Source organism: Morus notabilis, unplaced genomic scaffold (genome assembly GCF_000414095.1).
Source record: "Morus notabilis unplaced genomic scaffold, ASM41409v2 Scaffold399, whole genome shotgun sequence".
In the NCBI taxonomy this organism is placed as follows: domain Eukaryota; kingdom Viridiplantae; phylum Streptophyta; class Magnoliopsida; order Rosales; family Moraceae; genus Morus; species Morus notabilis.
The window spans coordinates 72,964-91,752 of record NW_010366583.1 but is presented as its reverse complement, the minus strand read 5'-3'; the positions used below and the strand labels follow the sequence as shown (position 1 = coordinate 91,752).

General features: G+C 30.4%; 2 protein-coding genes across 2 annotated transcripts; both read left to right on the top strand.

The window, feature by feature from the left end:
* Positions 1-599: 599 nt before the first annotated feature.
* Positions 600-1,633, top strand: LOC21396129 (transcription factor bHLH118). Its single transcript, XM_010110762.1, has 3 exons — positions 600-806; positions 1,087-1,422; positions 1,550-1,633. The coding sequence occupies exons 1-3, from the start codon at positions 600-602 to the stop codon at positions 1,631-1,633; spliced, it is 627 nt and encodes a 208-aa protein (XP_010109064.1).
* A 6,688-nt stretch (positions 1,634-8,321) lies between these two features.
* LOC21396128 (PTI1-like tyrosine-protein kinase At3g15890) lies at positions 8,322-10,259 on the top strand. The gene is made up of 4 exons (XM_010110761.2): positions 8,322-8,431; positions 8,543-8,693; positions 8,882-9,144; positions 9,573-10,259. The coding sequence occupies exons 1-4, from the start codon at positions 8,346-8,348 to the stop codon at positions 10,246-10,248; spliced, it is 1,176 nt and encodes a 391-aa protein (XP_010109063.2). The 5' UTR covers positions 8,322-8,345; the 3' UTR covers positions 10,249-10,259.
* Positions 10,260-18,789: the final 8,530 nt, after the last annotated feature.

The following is an 18,789-nucleotide window of genomic DNA, read 5'->3' as shown; positions in this document are numbered from 1 at the left end:
AATTATTAAATTTCTATATTTGATGATATCTAATCCATCGATGGAAATATAACTTTGAAAACTCATCTATATAATTGCATATTACGCACCATATATGACTATGGTTTACCTAGTATCCGCCGACTGCTGACTAACGTTGTTCCACAAATTATGTGTGAAATGGCCGCAAATGGTTACAGTAAAAAGGTAAAAGCGAAATCGTAAAGAAGCTTTAAAAATGCACGTTTTACATTGCCCTTGACTGGGAAGAGATACCTTTATATATATTAATCACATCCAATCACAGACCTCACTGTCGTCTAACAAAGGAATCTGTGTGTCTTAACTCCTTAATCAAATACATAGTAAAGAAACAGAGAAGGAAATAATAAAAACATTAGAAAAAGAAAAAGAATAAATAAATAAATCTTCAAATTATTCTGGGAGCTAATTATTCTTTGAATATTTCCTTAATAATAATTTCCACCACATTAAGCAATAAGTTGGTATTCCAAATCGCTTCCCACCCCCATCAAGAAGATATCCGTGATCGACCAAGATCTGGTTCTTCAATTATAAGCAGTTGTTGGAAATAATTAAATTATAATCTCATATCCCCCATGGATATGGGAAGAGGAAGAGGTCGGCACCATAAAACCATATTTTCTATCTCCAACAACAACAACAACATCAACGCAGAAGCAAATACTACTTGCGACTACAATGAGAGGAAGATCGTGCGTAGGGATAATGAACGCCAAAGAAGGCTACAAATGGCGTTTCTTAATTCCTCACTTAGATCAATACTACCTCTTGAAATGATTAAGGTCAAGAAAACCTCTATTTCGATCCAAAATATTCGTTTATATGTTCACAACTTTACTAATTAACCCGCTTAATTGTTTCTAATTACAATTAATTATTGAATCAGGCTCATATATATTTCAGTGGTTCTAATTAAGTGTTATTTAGTATTTGAATATTTCTAGATTATTATCATCTCTAGTTTGTGTATGTCGATTGTCGGGCTTGGTTTTTTTTTTTCAATCATATAAAATACTTATTCTTTTAGGGTTTTTTTCTTGACGAGATTATTATTAATTACAGGGCAAGCGTTCGGTCTCAGATCACATGCACGAGGCTGCAAATTATATAAAATACCTGAAGAACAAGATCGAAACACTGAAAATCAAGAGAGATGAGCTCAAAAACTCGTTCGATTCGAGTGCACAAAGTAGCGATTCCGGAGGTAGAAGCTATAACTCCGGAAACTTGCTTAACTCCGTTATTGTTCTCCCTTGTTTGGGTGGAGTAGAGATTGTTATTAGCAGCAGTTTGGTCCTATCGAGAGTGCTTGAAATATTGCTTGAAGAAGGACTTAACGTCGTGGGGTGTTCTTCCACCAGAGTGAATGAGAGATTAATCCACACTATTCAGTCTGAGGTGCGGAGTTTTCGTATATAACTAACACATTTTTATTTTTTAGGGTCGACTTAGTTTTATTTTATTTTTAACTTAGTACCACTAATATTCACATTCAACAATGTTTTCATCGACATTCGTTTCACAGGTTGTCGATCTGAATAATACTAGCCTTGATCTGAATGAGCTGCAACAAAAGCTGTATGCTCTCTTGTGCAGCATTTCCCAGTGACTATAGTACCATGATCTCCTTAGGACTATGATTACATTTATTTAATGTTCTGCATGCATTGCTTTTTTGGTGATTTTGGAACTGATCAGATCGCTGATATGATCATGATCAACTTGTCTTTTATTAATGCAATTAACTTACAGTTATTGAGCATATGTAAATCTGATCTTTGGACCTTTGGTGCTCTAATTTGTTTTGAGAAACTCCGATGGATATCAAGATGCCACAGGAAAAGATGTTTACGTATAGGTTTTTGTTTCCCCCCTTCAAAATAAGAAAAAGAAAGAAAGAAAAGGCATGTATATACGTCTTAATGTTTAATTTAGAGATGAACAAACCATATTTCACATATTTTGGTCTGCAAGTGCATTGCATTAGTTCATTTTGATTATCTTTTGTCCATATATAGTGTAGTTTCATCAAGCTCGCTATATATATGTATATATACACATGTATAGGTAGATTTTAAGTGAATTGAGAGTTGGCTAGATACTATAATAACAACTTGGTTGAGTAAATAATGTTATTGCATGAAGTACTGCAGATCATGTAGATAAGTCAACTTCTCTTATTTAGTTCAGTTTGATATCTAGCAAGGAATGTTGCCTTCTGGATCAGTCGAGAATAAATGATTTTTGATAGAAGACTATACAATATTATGCTTTATGATCTCCTTTACTTTGTTTTCACATATCATTCGTCAAACTATGATGTTTTGTTATTTCATCAGCTGCTGAGTACTAGCTGTTTCAGAAAGAAGAGGACTCATAACGTCTAGCAGCAAGAAATTTTTACACGCTGTAATTCATTGCACGCAGTAGTGATAATAAATGAAAAGTTCCAAAAACATATACATTGAATGCAATTGCAAATGCCTTGATTTGATTTTTGAGAGTTGATCAACTAATAACCATATGTTGAAGTCTAGTACTATGATATCCAAAATCGATCTAGCTCTGTCATATGGATGCCGAGAACTGCCCACTCTTGTCCCTCATATATAGTAAACGGACGAAGCAAGGGAAATGAGACAAATATCCCTAAGAGTGTATGAGTCTGAATTTTTACATCTTACTCTTAATTATTAATGTCCTTTTTAATCAAATAACAATATTGGTCAAAAGGGTATTAATCAAAAATAAAGGGTAAAAATCTAGATGCATGTATGTGTGTGTGTATATATATATATATATATATATAAGTTGGGATCATGACTTTTGAGAAGTTTAAGTATCATGGCAAATAATTAGTTGGAGAATTAGTAATTAGTTAAAGCCTTACTTTTCTCTTAGTATCTGCGCATTGGTGCGTTCGGATAGACACTTAAATATATAAATATATATATATATATATATATATATATCTTAGCTATACCAATTTCATGCTTCTTTTTAAAGTACTTCTGTTTCCTTATATATGGCTCGTTATGCAGTGATAAACATTAGAACATAACAATTATAATCTTATAACTACGTCTATATATGCTGGCTGCAGAAGCTTCTTTGTATTTTATACTCGCTGCTGTTGCTAATTTTGTCAAATTTCATCTTCTTGTTTGTTATTAAATAATATAAGTACTACTTGAGTCTCAAATGTTCACTTTCCTGAAATTTTCTACGCTCCTAATTCTCTACATGCATATCCTGCATTTTCTCCATGCAGCCACTTCGTGCTTAGGTGAATTCCATTTTACAAGAACTTTTCATTATTATCTTTTCAATTTTCCAAATCTACATAGAGAGGGATGGTAATTCTAGCGTTATTCAAACTTTGCTATGAGCTAATTAATGTTATAACTTTTATAACCTTTGCTATTATTTTTTATCCATTTAATTTCCTTATAAACTTTCTGATTGCATAGGAAAGAGATGTAGTACTAGGCGTGGTTGGGACTTTATAACGAAGGATATTTCCTTATTCACGTAGATCTAGACTTCTAATGTTGTTCTTTTGCAATGAAACTTAGAAAAAATTTAAACTCGAGATATAACTTTATTCAAGTTCATGTTCTTTTGTAAACTTTGAGTTTGAACTCGAGTTTGGGGCTAAACTCGAGTTCAAGTTTCCCCTTCAACTCAGTTCATAAACTTGAACCCAAGTTAATGAACATTATTTTTTCTATTATTAAAAATGCTATAACTTTTTCGTTTTAATTTTGATTGAGATGATTTTTTTCTATGCATTCACAACAAAATGATGAATAAAACTCCACCCATAAATCCTAATAAAATTTTTCATCACCATTGAGTTTTTATTAAAATACTATCTAAATACAAAATTTAAGTTTTAACTCACCCAAGCAGAAACTCAAATAGATTCTCAATTCAAATTATAACTTAAATGTGCACGTCTAAACACAAACTCAAGTTATAAGTTCAACTTAAGTTATAACTCAAACTTAACTTAAAATCATCTTAACTCAAAAATATAAAAGAACATGTCTCACTTTTACGCATAAGGTACTGCAAATATGTTTGCCATGAGAGTTCACCACAACATTCTAATTATCTAAACGAACTACGTGAAGAAAATAAACATAAATTAAATATATACATTTGGTTAATTGTTGCTTTGAATTAAACTTCCTACGTACAATTGTTTAAATGTTGCTCTGAATTTGTAAATGTGGAAATAAAATGTGCAACTGCAAAACTGGTGCATCGGGTTGTGTGTTTTTCTGTGAAATTCACCGCTTGTGTCTTTTATATTATTTGACGTATTTTGATTTTCATCATTCCTCTGTGCATTTATCTGTGTAGTAACAACTGTATCATATTATCAAATATATGATGGCCTGTATTTTCTTCCCACACACATATATAAAAAATTTTATCCTAATTCTTTTATCGATCAACATTGTAATTGTTTATAGTAAATTATCAAAGATATATTATATGTTTGATAGCTTTTTTACTATATGTACAGTACATATGTTTGATATTTTATTGGAACAAATTAGTAAAATAAAATAACTGATTTCAAACTTACCTAACTTTGAGAATTTAATCTTAATGATGACCAACGCCGATTTGATTCTTGCATCCCCTCAATTATTACTTTTTGTCCATGCGTGGTTGTTAAATCGCATAACTTTTCTTTTCTAAGCCATATTTTAAAGTAAAATTATATTGACAGTTGACACCTTCTATACTTTTTGCAATTTTAAAGTGACGATATTTTAATTTAATTTTCTAATAATGATTAATTTTTACTGTCGAATTTTAAAGTACCTAAATCATCCTTGAAATAGTAAAAAGATGCTTCTAATTAACCACTCAAATCTGGATGAAATTAGGATTTTACCGATCAATCATTTTACAACCATAGGGAAAATGTGCTTTTTATCAATTGGATTTTTTGGTTACGTATATTCTCTATAACAACCATCTTCTCAAGCCTTTTATTTTTTATTTTTTAACTTCTTCTCTTTAGCATTTTCTCTATCTTTTGCCCATTTTTTATATTATTCTTTTTCTTTTTGAAAAACATGAAAAAAAGGGAGGTCAAGAAGCTGTTTACATAACTGCTTTTAAAGCATTCCTATTTTGACGTTTATAAGAAATAAAATTGATTCATTTAATTAACAATTCACATGATAATCGTTCATTACTAATATTGTTATTATTAATATTAGTAAATACCATAAAGTTCCTATACTATAAACTAATGTTAATGATCGATAAATAAACCTAGACACTTTAATTTGATAAAATTGTTTTGTTCTCTATTTCTTGTAGGAATAGAACGATCTTATCTTAATTATTGTGAAGATTATTACATAATAGAGACATTGTATTTAGAATATATTGAATTAGACCTTAATGGAAGTGTAATTTCTAAAAAGAAATTATGTTATATTATTGATGGTTACTTATTGATTAATCTTAATCCTAAATTAATGAACTCACATCTGTTTATTATGTTTTGTATTTATCAATGAGTGTGATTAATTAGTAATAAAAAAATTCTGAAAGTTGGAGACATAATATTATGGATAATTTAATCATATATGAAATCAGTGGCGGAGGAAGGTGAGGATGTTTTCTCAAAAAAAATAATTTATTATATGCCCCCCTTATCAATAAAATTTTAAATATATCCCCACAAAATTTAATTTCAAATTATTTTTTTCCTATTGTACTTTTGAGCTTTTCCTATTAAATCTTATACTTTAAAATATATTTAAGTGAATTTTTTTCTCTAATTTATTCTTATGGAAACAATTTTTCTACCAAAGTGATCCCTTCTAAAATATTTTTGGATATAATCTAAGCTATTCATGTCAGCCCATCAATTTTAATAACAGTTAATTACAATTTTTTTTTTTTTTTGTTATTGCAAGCAATTTAAGAATTTGAGAGGGTGAGTGTCAAACTTTAGCAATCGATGGCCAAAGTGTTACTTCTAAAGTGTTCAGGGACAATTTGTCTCAAAACTCAAATTTTTTTACCATAGATAAAATACAAACTTGTATAAAGAAGATCTAATATGATAATTCATGAGAAATTATAACATTGTTTGTCAGTACTAAAAATTAAAATATCTAATTTTTTCAACAAAAAAAAAATGTCTGATAACTTTTGGGACATGTACTAGTGTACTCATGATTATCAAATTAAGTACAACTTTAGGCAGCCCCAAAGGGTAACATATGATTTCTACAACTCTTGAACCTTTGACTTGGCAAGACACCCGTCTACACCCTCCAGAAATTTCGACGTCTATGGAGTTTGGTATTATTTTTTATTTTTTATTTTTTTTTTATATTTTTGGGTCACTACCCTCGAATTGCTTTCATAAGCAAAGTCAATGACGGAGGTGGAGGGGCGATGGGACGCTCTATCTTTTTTCCTTTTTTGTTTTTTTTTTTTTGTTTGAACTTTCCTTTTTTGTTTTTTAATATAGTGATTTTAATTTTAATATAGTAGGTAAGAGTATATATTAGACCTCTTGAACCTTTGACTTGGCAAGACACCCGTATACAACGTCTATGGAGTTTGGTATTATTTTTTATTTTTTATTTTTTTGGGTCTCTACCCTAGAATTGCTTTTTTTATTTTGGTCTCTACCCTAGAATTGCTTATTTTTTTATTTTTTGGGTCTCTACCCTCCAATTGCGGCTTTTTTCCTTTTTTGTTTTTCAATATAGTGATTTTAATTTTAATATAGTAGGTAAGCATATAAATTAGACTCGACCTCCTTAAATTAATAGTTTTTTATATTTTATTAGGTCAACTATTTATATATATATATATATACACATATTAGTATAATCTTGATTAAATAAATAGCCCTCTACCAATAAATCATGACTCCATGACTTAGCAAAATTAACTTGTATTTCTTCTTTGTCATTGAACAAGTACAAGTATTATGATACAGTGGTAAAAAAAAAAAAGGAAAAAAAAAAAAAAAAAAAAAAAAAAAAAAAAAAAGAAGAAGAAAAGTAGAAGTATTGTGATAAGCGGGATAAGATCATATGAGACAATCGAGTAGTTTAGAAGAAGACGATCTCCAATTGTAACCACTAACCTTATATCGACGGTACAAAACTTGAACTTCACATAAATCCATATAATTATAAAATTACCTGTTTGCATAGTTAAATATTCATACACGTAAAAAAGCATAATTTAATGACAGCCGTACTTTTGTCACTTTTCTTGCGCTATCTTCATTGACTTACTAATTGCTTAGCCTTATTATTGATATCTACAAATTCCTTGTTTCATTATCAAAGTTTGGAACTCAAAAAAAAAAAAATCTACTTCTTAGTTCTTTATACTCGTCCAATTTAAATAATAAAGATTCCAAACCTTCAAAAATTTTCCCTAAATATATTCCCCTTCTGTTTATAATTTTGCATGAATTCTCTTTCATTAATAATTTTGGAGTACGTACTCAGATTTACTGTTCTTTCCTTCCTTTTTTTTTGTGCAAGTCTATTTGTTATTAATTAATTAAGTTACTTATATATAATTCATATCCAAAATATTTTTTGACTACAGCTAATCGTAGGTGACACGCGTACGATAGATAAGGCATGCTTTGCAACATTTATCTTTTTAAAATTAAATTGATAAGGCCCAATTTTATTTATTTATTTATTGTTATTTTTATTTTGTGTGTCAAAGGTGAAACACTCATCATCGTCCCTTACACAATTGAGTCTCACCCCCCATTTCTGAAGGCTTAGGATTTATTGGTTACTGAGCTAAGTTCGTGTTCATCACTCGATATTAATGGTGTCACTTTCAATTGAAGGAAAAATAATAATAATAATGTGAAGAATATCATATTAAATACTAGCTGTTTTCATTGTCCAGGTCTAGACTATGTAGAAAGGATAACATATACATTGCCAAGCTTAATGTGCAATTAACAAATTGGAAATGTGACGTTTCCAATGAAATATATATGTATATATATATATATATATTGCTTAATTAACATAAGATAATAAAGCACTAGAATACATCGGCTTCAAGTGTACGCTCATGAACAGCCAAGCAAAGCATATTGTCCTTGCCATTGAAAACAACCAAATTTCTTGACTTCCCAAGAGGTACTCTCTTGTCTTCACCATAAGACTCCTTCCCTAATTTTGCTTAGAAATTTCCGAAAATAATATTTTGTTTTCTTGTTGCTTGATCAACCTGTTTGTTTTCTCCAAACCGTACCTGGTCCTCTCCATACAACAGCTTCTTTGTTCATGGTTTGGTTTTCTTCCTCCGGAAAGATGCAGTGGAACTGCTTTTGTTGCAATTTTTCTGATGAAAACGACGAATCGCAAAACAGGTATGATGTAATTAGAGTTGATGAATCCTTAATTACCCTTAATTTGTCTAATTATATTGTTCTTGTTTTGATTTATTTATTTATTTATTTATTTTTTTTGGGAATTCTTAGGGCAGAAAATAATTGTATTAGGGATTACTCGTGGGAAAGATACTCTCTCAAGGAGCTCCTACACGCCACACACAATTTCGATGAAAATAACAAGATTGGAGAAGGCGGTTTTGGAAGCGTTTATTTTGCTCGAACAAGTAAAGGCGTTGAGGTATGAAATTATATATTCGTGTATATATATCTCTCTCTTTCTATGCGTATCCTTTTCCTTTTGTGATTTTCTGCATACCCTCGTGAGGATATATATTCTACAAAATTTAAATATTAGTCATCTCTCTCCATACTTAATTCTTTTCAATTGCTTAGTTTGGCAATAAATTGATCAACAATTATGTGTAGATAGCGGTTAAACGACTGAAGACGATGACGGCCAAAGCAGAGATGGAATTTGCTGTGGAAGTGGAAATACTTGGGAGAGTGAGGCACAAGAATTTGTTAGGCCTGCGAGGATTCTACGCCGGCGGCGAAGAAAGGCTTATCGTTTTCGATTACATGCCTAATCACAACTTGATCACCCACTTGCACGGCCAACTTGCCTCAGATTGTCTTCTTGATTGGTCTCGTAGGATGAACATCGCCATTGGATCAGCGGAAGGTTTAGCGTAAGTAAATATAAAACTGATCTTTGGCAGAATAGTAATTTCATTATATTTGAACCCAAAAATAAAAATAAAAATGATGTATATGTTATTCTCGCACTTGAAATAAAACTTTGTAGAAACTAACTAGCTATTAGGATAATATTAAAGGACAACCAAACCCTTCTGAATCATTCAAAGATTCCTAATTGAAAGATGCCTTAATTTAGCCAGTCACAATCGTTGATCATTAGCTAGCTAGCTAGTCTATGGACCATTTTAATTTCGAGCTTTGAAATGCAATTAGTCCACTCTACTAATTAATTATCCCATAAAACCAATACGGAACCCAAAAGTCCACATGTAATTTGTATTTTATTAGTATTTGCATTTCAAATTTCTGAGTCTTCTCAATCTTGGGTTTTTTTTTTTTTTTTTTTTGGTAAATGAAGGTACTTGCACCATGAGGCGAATCCCCATATAATACACCGGGACATAAAAGCAAGCAATGTGCTTTTAGACAATGACTTTGAACCAAAAGTTGCTGATTTTGGATTTGCAAAGCTAATCCCGGACGGTATCAGTCATCTGACCACTAGAGTAAAAGGAACTCTTGGATACTTAGCACCCGAGTATGCAATGTGGGGGAAGGTCTCGGAGTGTTGTGATGTCTACAGCTTTGGAATCTTGCTCTTGGAAATCATTAGCGGCAAAAAGCCTCTCGAGAAACTTCCCGGCGGGGTGAAGCGCGACATTGTTCAATGGGTCATCCCTTATGCCCAAAAGGGTGCTTTTGACGGCATAGCCGATCCTAGGTTGAAAGGCAAGTTTGATCCCCAACAATTGAAATCCACGGTCTTGCTTGCTATGAAATGCACCAATAATAACCCCGAAAATCGACCAAGCATGTTGGAAGTCGTCCAATGGCTCAAGGATGGTAGCATTGTGAGAAGGAAAAAAATTGTGGGAAATAATAATGTGGACGACGATATGGAAGAGGATGGGGATGAAGATGAAGAAGAAGAGACAGACAAAACAGATACCGATTACGAAGGTTATGGGCTGCAACTTTATGGTGCAAGAATGACAAGGGCTACATCACAAAGGAGATCACCATCCTCACCGTGACTTACTTTTTTAAAAAGTTCTCTTTTGTGAAATTAAAAATGTATTGTCTTAGCCTTTTGTTTTATTCATTTTGTTGATTGGAATTTATCTTCTTGGCTTTCAGCGCACTTTCCAAGTTCTACATGTACGTATCTTTTGAACAATGTGATGAATGAACCAAATTATATTTATAGTATTTGGTCTGTTCTATAACAACGTATCAGTTGTTAATGTCAGGTTGCAGAGTACTTCAATTTATGCGAAGTAGTTTTTGTGAAAAAAAAAAATAGATGTAAATGTATTCATATTTCTTTCCTTGTAATTTCTGTGGAAAGGATATCCCATAAAGCTTGAGATGCAAACGGATAGTGAAAACAAGCTACAGTCCATCTCAAACAAAACCAAAAAAAAAACAAAAAAAACAAAAAAAGAAAGAAAAGAAGCTATGGTCTATGAGTTAAAATAGGGAAGCAAAAGAAAAAAAATGGTTTCACAAACAGGTTCGTGTGTATTATTAATTTATTATTCACTCGGGACGGGGGAGAGAGAGGAGATCGGGGGGAAGAAACAGGGTAAATTTCAAATTTTAAATATTTTAAATAATTGATGTAATTTAATTAACTGAAAATAATTTAGCCTGTTTATATTTTTATATTAAAAAAAGAGAGTGGTTTTAAGGCAATCCAGTATAACTTTTCAAAATTAAAAAGAAAAAAGCTTTTTAATCCACAGAGTAAAAAGCTTTCAGGCCGAGCCCAGTAACTTTGATGGGCTCTATGCAGTACGAAAAGGATGAGATGACGGCCCATTTACAAGCCTGTTTCTCACACGGGCCCATTGATCATCTCGGTTAAAGGTCCCCCTCGGTTATCTAATGAAACGTTAACAAATAAGTGCACGGTTCTTAAGTTTTACTCTACTCTTCGTTAATAACATTTTTGATTAAATAACTATATTAATTAACGAATAATAATTAAAAATAAAAGTTAAAAATTTAGACGTATACACTTTTAAAGATAAATTTAATAATTTTTCTTTTTTTATTTGTTATTTAAATCGAGAGAGAATGAAATAAATAGCAAATTTATAATAAATAATTGAAGTAAATAGCATATATTAAAACTATTTGAAGTAAATAATAGTTTACAGTGTAAATGTTCTATCTATAACTAGTAAAACGAATTTTTTCTTCATAAATTTTCTTTTTACGACTGATAAAAAGATCTTTTCCATGAGAATAAAGATCTTTTACCACAAATTATTTTTTACCAGTCATAATTAAAATTTTTACATGGTAAAGTGTTATTTAACTCAAATAGTTTAAAATTTTGATATTTACTTAATTAAGTTTCATAAATTTGTTAGAGAAAATTGGCTAAGTCCCCCCTTTAAATGATTTGTTCTGAGATGTTTACATTTATTTTGTATTAATACACTTTTAACTAATATAATTTTTTGACTAAAGCGTATTAATCAAATGTAATGAATAAAAATATAAGATTTATACATTCTAAGGGGTTTTATCTCTTTTTCCCAATCTATTATTTACTATAATTTATTGAGATGGTTTTTTTGGAAATTTTTTTTAAAAATAACACTATTTTATTTATGCTATTATTTTTAAATTTATCTTATAAGTTATCTATCATATCCTACATGTTATATTTTATATCCGCTACCTTATTTTTTGTAGTCGACAGGATATTTTTTTCTCAATAAAAATCAATCACAAATATATATATATATATATTTATATATTTTCAATTCTCTTTCACTCTCTCTCAGAAACCAAACAGGAAACAAAAAATGTAAAACCAAATCTAGATCTTTCTCTCTCTTTCTCTCTCTCTCAAATACGTTTCCTGTCTCCTTGAACTCAGTACTCCCGTCGCCGAGAAGACGAGCAACGGGCAAGCAATGGCAAAGGAAGGACGACAATAGATCGCTGGGAATGGTCACACCATGGCGGAGCTCTGTCGAAAGTTCATTCCGATCGCGAATCGCGATCTCCAACGACGTTCTCTCCGTGGATCGTGAATCACGACTTTTGGAGAGTGAGAGAATACTATCAGTAGACAACACAGAGATAGAAAAAATAGAAAAAAAAAAAAAAGGAAAAAAGTTCTTGTTTTCTTCAATTGTCTTTTTATTATACAAACTTAATGGGTAGTAATATTTTGTATGACTAATAAAGATTTAAAAATACTCTTTTTTAGAGTATTCCACGTAAATGGATAAATCTTTAAAGTTTTTATTTATTAATATACGAGAAAATGAGATAAATATTTCTTAAAAATGTATTGGTTAAAATTTTTAGGCTCCGTTCATTTCGTCGATTTGAGTTTAGAATTTGAATTTTATTACAGTAAAAAACTCTCAGAAATAGTCACATCTAATTTTTTTACTACAGTAAAAAGTTCTCACATAAAATCACATCTCAACTCGAATTATAAATTCGAATTAAAAAAGTGAACAGACCCATAATTTATTCTTAATTAATAATATTTTTAGTCAAATAACAATACTTATAAAATGGTATTAATAAAAAATTATTAATAAAAATTCAGATTAATACACAGTGAATTCTATAATTTTTCTATTTGCAAGGGATTCTTATTACTCTTCCGCTACATGAATTGACATTAGTGTCCACTGTCTTCAGTCATACGGCACAACACTCCGTTTTATCTTAGTAATTACCTCAATTAAGTATGACATATGAGCTTTTCTCTAATTATTTTAGAGAGACCGCCCCTCTAACTTAACATATAAACGTGAAAAACATAATATGTTATTTATTCAACGTGACATTAACATTAAAAATTTAAGACATTAAGACATTTAAGCATCTCAGATTATTATTATATATTTTTAATATCTTTATTGTTATATATTTTTATTAGTTGGTAATTTATTAGCAATCTTATAAAAATTTAAAAAACATGTTTAAGAAGATTTCTTATTGCAAAAGAAGATTCAGAATCAAATTTGAAGTTAAAGTTACAGATTTTGTTGAGTTGAGATTTAGAGAGATAAGGATAAATACTTAGTCAAAGGAAGATAAGGCATTAGTTAATAAAACTTAAATGAGATTCTAGAAAGAGATGAGGATTAAAAGAGATAAGAATCAAAAAGATTATGTGGAGATTTTATTGTGATGATTATCCGATTTTTGGCGTTTTGTTGGATTCGAATTGTATTCACATGGAGCCAATGTGATAACTAAGCCATTGTGAAGATATTGTGCACATGGAGATAATGAAGATGCGCATAGAGATTTGAAGTTTGAATTATATTTGAAGAATAAAGTTAATGTTGCAAATGTAGGATAATTGAAGAAAATATCCGGATAGAGCAGTTGGTTAAAGAAGAGATAGTTATTAGATATTGATGAAGTTATATGAGGTTGTCGTGGAGTACAAGTTCTATATAGACGGCTCTTTGATGCTCATTTGTGGTACGGATTTAATAGAATATCTACAGAGGAAAAGTCTGTGAATGTGAGAGTTTATTACTGAGAAAATATTCAGAGAGACGTCTATGAGTTTTTTTGAGTTATTGAGATCGTCCTTTGGGAGAAGGATTTGTTGCTTTCGGAAGGAAGCTCTGCCGGTCGAAAGGAGTTCGTCAGGTGAATAGAAGACGTGTGGTGTACGCTAAACAATCACTGTGGAGATTCGTCACAGTGGTGTCATTGTCTAGGAGGGAGTCATTGAGTGAATAAGTCAGTCCCGTGTCTGTAATTTCTGAAACATAGTGAACTGTTTATTGTCTGGGCGTGGCCCCGTAAATATAGGTGTGCGCACCAAACTGCGATATCATATTGTGTGTTCCTTTACTTTCTGTACTTTATTCTGCTCGACCAATTGAACGTAATTAACCCATATCTTAATTAATTAATCTGTATTCTAGACAATATTTCAACATCATCTGAAACACCAGACGTAATATCAGATCTAACATTTATTATACTGAATAACTAAATTAAAATATAACAATTGTCTGAGATGGTCAAAATTTTTAGTGTTACATTAATGCTTGTATTACGTTAAATAACTATGAGCTCGTTCATTTTACCGATTCGAGTTTTTAATTTTAGGTTTCTACAGTAAAAAATTTTCAGAAAATATCACATCAAAATTATTTTTTTTACTATAGTGAAAAATTCTTAAAAAATGTAACATCTCAACTCGAATTAAAAATTTAAATCTGTGAAGTGAACGATACCTATATATCATGTTATGTTAAACAACATCTATATTATATTAATTAACTACTAATTATATTTTTCACTCATATATATATATTACATTGAATGGACAGTTTCTTTCGAGACTGTCGATAAAATCTATATATACACATACATATACACGGTTCTATGTGTGTATATATATATGTGTGTGTGAGCATGTCATGTCTGTTAAATCTGTAAAATTTCTTTAATAAAGAGCTGCTAAAAGCGCATTACATGGTTGTGAAAGCATTTGCTACACATCATTTCGAAGGCAACACCTAAAAGTCCTAAGGCGGCGGCAGAGAGAAAAGGGTCTAGGCGAAAAAGCAGTAGCCGGCCTAGCTACGAGATAGGGATCGTTATTAGCATGCTTGAATGATCAGTAGAACCGCCAAGAAATTTCTCAGATACATATGATTTTTTTTTCCTTTTTTTTTATTTTCTTTTTTGCTCAATAGGTAAAAACATCATTAATTTCTCAAATGCTATTTACTCTGTCAGTAACGGTTTTGAGAAATTTTAGGGGATCGGAGCAGTAATTCTGAGGCGGTGAATCCTAAATGGTTATCCCCCTATATATTAATTTACTATTATTATTACTTAGATATATGTATCTGGTGGACCAGTTTCGTGGTTTGCAGCCTTACAAATTGCACGCGAAAGAGAGAGATCATATACATGCATAAACTCATGAGTAGCGATCACGGGATGTAATCGAATCATATATAACCAAAAATGGTATCATATTATGTATTCATATATAAAACATATATATGTGTGTGTACTAAAAAGAATTAGATCTCGTGCCATCGAAACTACGTTAATTACTTGTCAGCATGGAACAGTACCGCTGCATATATATTATAACATTCATTATATATTTGCGTGTATATATTATACGCGACTTTGATATACTTTTTATTGCAACGCCTTTGTATTTTCCCTTTGCCGGGCCATACAATCTTTACTCTTAATGGCCAGCTGATCAATATGTCCTGAAAAGAGCATGCTTGATCACGAGAGAGCTAGCTATGTAACAGTACACACACACTGCAGATTGCTGATCCTGCTTGTCCTTTTCTTTTAATTTTTGCGGTAATTAACGCATATTTCGAATGGATCTAGCTATTTAATTCTTTTTTTTGTTTAATTCATTTATTTTCAAAGACATTTTGCTCTTGAGAATTTATATATATATATATATATATATATATTTAGGGCTTGTTCTTTTGAGTGAAAAAATCAAAAAAATGTAACTCGAGTTATAATTTTATTCGAGTTCATGTTCTTTTAAGTTTAAATTCGAGTTTAAACTCGAGTTCAAACTCGAGTTTATGACTAAAACTCGAGTTCAAGTTTTCCCTTCAACTCGAGTTCAGAAACTCGAACTCAAATTAATGAACATTATTTTTTCTATTCTTAAAAATGCTATAACTTTTTCGTTTTAATTCTGATTGAGATGATTTTTTTTTCTATGCGTTGACAACGAAAAGACGAATAAAACCCGACTCATATACCCTATTAAAAATTTTCATCAGCATTGAGTTTTTATTAAAATATTATCTAAATACAAATTCAAGTTTTGACTCACTCAAACACAAATTCAAAAAGATTCTTATCTCAAATCATAACTCAAATGTACACAACCAAACATAAACTCAAGTTACAAGTTCAACTGAAGTTATAACTCAAATTCAACTCAAGAATTATACTCAAGTTAAACTCCAAAAGAACAAGCCCTTAGATATTCGAGTTTAGAATTCGAGTTTTGCTACAGTAAAAAGCTCTCATAAACAGTCACATCTAACTTTTTTACTACAGTAAAAAGCTCTCACATAAAATCACATCTCAACTCGAATTCTAAACTCGAATTAGCGAAACGAACGAGACCAGACATTTCCCCACACACACACACACATATATATATATATATATAATCCCCTCACGTCCTATCAACTTAGAACAAACATAAATCCCCATACCTCAATTCAATACGCCTTCTGAATCTTAATAAGGATTTATTTCACTGTCTGAATTATTCAAATCGACCAAAACACTCTCTTCATTATGAAATGCATAAATTGAGGATGTAATACTATTTATATTTTTAGAAATACCTCTAAATTATTAATTTTAAGTCGATTTAAAAATATAAGATAAGTTGACATAAAATCAATAATTTGAAAAGTATTTATAAATTACAGTTCTTTAAGCAAAGAGTAAATGAGTTTATATAGTTCAGATGGTGAAATTATTAATCAATTTTAATTAAAATTCGAGTGATGTATTGAACGTGAACATGGGTGCGTATTTCATGAGACATTGAAAAACAACCCCTCCCTTAGTTATTACTAGAGGAGACTTTGAAGTCAAAAGGGTTTGAAGGCTTTTGCTTTATGATTCGAAGAAAAAAAACAAGATTATGCGGTCCAAATATCACTCACAAAGAAAAAAGATTACTTTTCAAAACAAAAAAAATTATAAGAGTCCGTTTCGTTAATGGATTAGAATTATAAGATAAAATTATTTTTTATTTATGTATATTTTTATGATAAAAAATATTATAATGAATTATGAATCATAATTCAAATCAAAGAACGAATACTCTAACCAAACAAGAGGCAATCGAATTAAAAAAAAAAAAGCTGTCCAAGTACTTTTAAAAAAGAATAATATGCAGTCTAACCAGCTAATAGATTCTATAATCCATATAATATAGAGCAGGCCTCTGACTCGAATCGAAAAAAAAAAACACACACACACACGCATGAAACTTGTGCCATCTGCTTTCAAAAAAAATATATACATGTGCCATCTCGTCAACTGCCAAAGAATCTAGCATTTAGATATAGCTACATGTACGTGTCGAACTATACGTCAAATCAGCTTTTTTATTTTGCGTTGGATTATTGTTTAAAGAGTTTGTCTCTCCATTATAATTTTTAATTTTTTATAGTATTTTTTTAAAAAAAAATTAAAATTTTAAAAATTAAAATTATAAATTATGATTTTAAATTTATAAATTAAGGGGATGTTTAGTTAGAAGATTCAAATTATAATTTGAATCATGATTCATGGTTCGTTACAGTATTTTTTTTTATAAAAAATATACATAAATCAAAAATAATTCTAATCACATAATTTTAATCTATGAACAAAACGTCTCCTAACGTCTCAATAATTAATTTACAACCCCCTAAAATTTTGACAAAATAGGATTGCCCTCTAAATAGAATTTTTTCAGCATTAATTAGAACGATTTATTGATTGACTGGACCACGGATCTTTTTCTTCCCCTAACAAACGAGTTATTTTTTTCTCACGTATTTTGCAAAGTTAAAAAATAATGCTGATAAGATTGTTAATTTTAAAATCGTGATAGTTTAACTGTTCTCGTTCTTTCTACATATTCACTTAATTTTTGTGATGGTTGTAATATGTTTTTTTTTTCCTTTTAATAATATGAGTCTCAATATTTGAGGTGATATTCTTTTAAAAGAATGATTTACTGGTGTTTATTATTGTGAATTAATCCCTCAAATTAGTTTGGTTGGTACTAAAGACCTCACGTTATTGTTTATTGGCACTTTTTCCCCATTTCACAGTTGGTTAAATTATAGTTCAATTCAACAAAAATGAGAGGGGTGGAGATAGATTGAGGTCCCGCTCATTTCGTTGATTCGAGTTTAGAATTCGAGTTTTGCTACAGTAAAAAGCTCTCACAAACAATCACATCTAACTTTTTGGCTACAGTAAAAAGCTCTCACATAAAATCACATATCAACTCGAATTAAAAACTCGAATCAGCGAACTAAACGGGCCCTGAATCTCTTGTTTGGTAGGGAGGAGAAGAGGATGGAGAAGAGTGATGGAAGGAGAGACTCCTCCTCCAAGCCCACCATATTAAATACTTCTATTGATAAAAAGATCTAATCAATCCACCTAAAATTAAAAGAAAATGACTCTTTTACCCTTCAAAAGTAATTATTAACAAATAGTAAAATGGTCAATATAGTAATTAAATAAAAAATTATTACATAAGATTTTCAACTCTCGTAACCTCATATCAAACAACATAAAAGATTATTATAATCATTTCCATAATTCACATTCTCGATCCCTCCAACCCTCTCCATCCTTCCTCTTCCTCATTTTTCGTACCAAATGAAACCTAAGAAAGATGATCGATTGTCAATATGCATCAATTTGAATGTGTGATGGTGATTTAGACTTTTTCTTGACAAGACATAGTCTTTGGTCGCGTTTATTTTACCGATTCAAGTTTTCAATTTTAATGTTACTACAGTTAAAAGTTCTCACATAAAATC

Bases quoted from the DNA above. Each gene is read 5' to 3' on its own strand.
- LOC21396128 (XM_010110761.2), top strand. From the start codon at position 8,346: ATGGTTTGGTTTTCTTCCTCCGGAAAGATGCAGTGGAACTGCTTTTGT. The intron at 8,694-8,881 runs GTATGAAATTAT...AATTATGTGTAG, and splicing joins GAACAAGTAAAGGCGTTGAG to ATAGCGGTTAAACGACTGAA. The intron at 9,145-9,572 runs GTAAGTAAATAT...TGGTAAATGAAG, and splicing joins GGATCAGCGGAAGGTTTAGC to GTACTTGCACCATGAGGCGA.
- LOC21396129 (XM_010110762.1), top strand. From the start codon at position 600: ATGGATATGGGAAGAGGAAGAGGTCGGCACCATAAAACCATATTTTCT. The intron at 807-1,086 runs GTCAAGAAAACC...TATTAATTACAG, and splicing joins TACCTCTTGAAATGATTAAG to GGCAAGCGTTCGGTCTCAGA. The intron at 1,423-1,549 runs GTGCGGAGTTTT...TTCGTTTCACAG, and splicing joins TCCACACTATTCAGTCTGAG to GTTGTCGATCTGAATAATAC.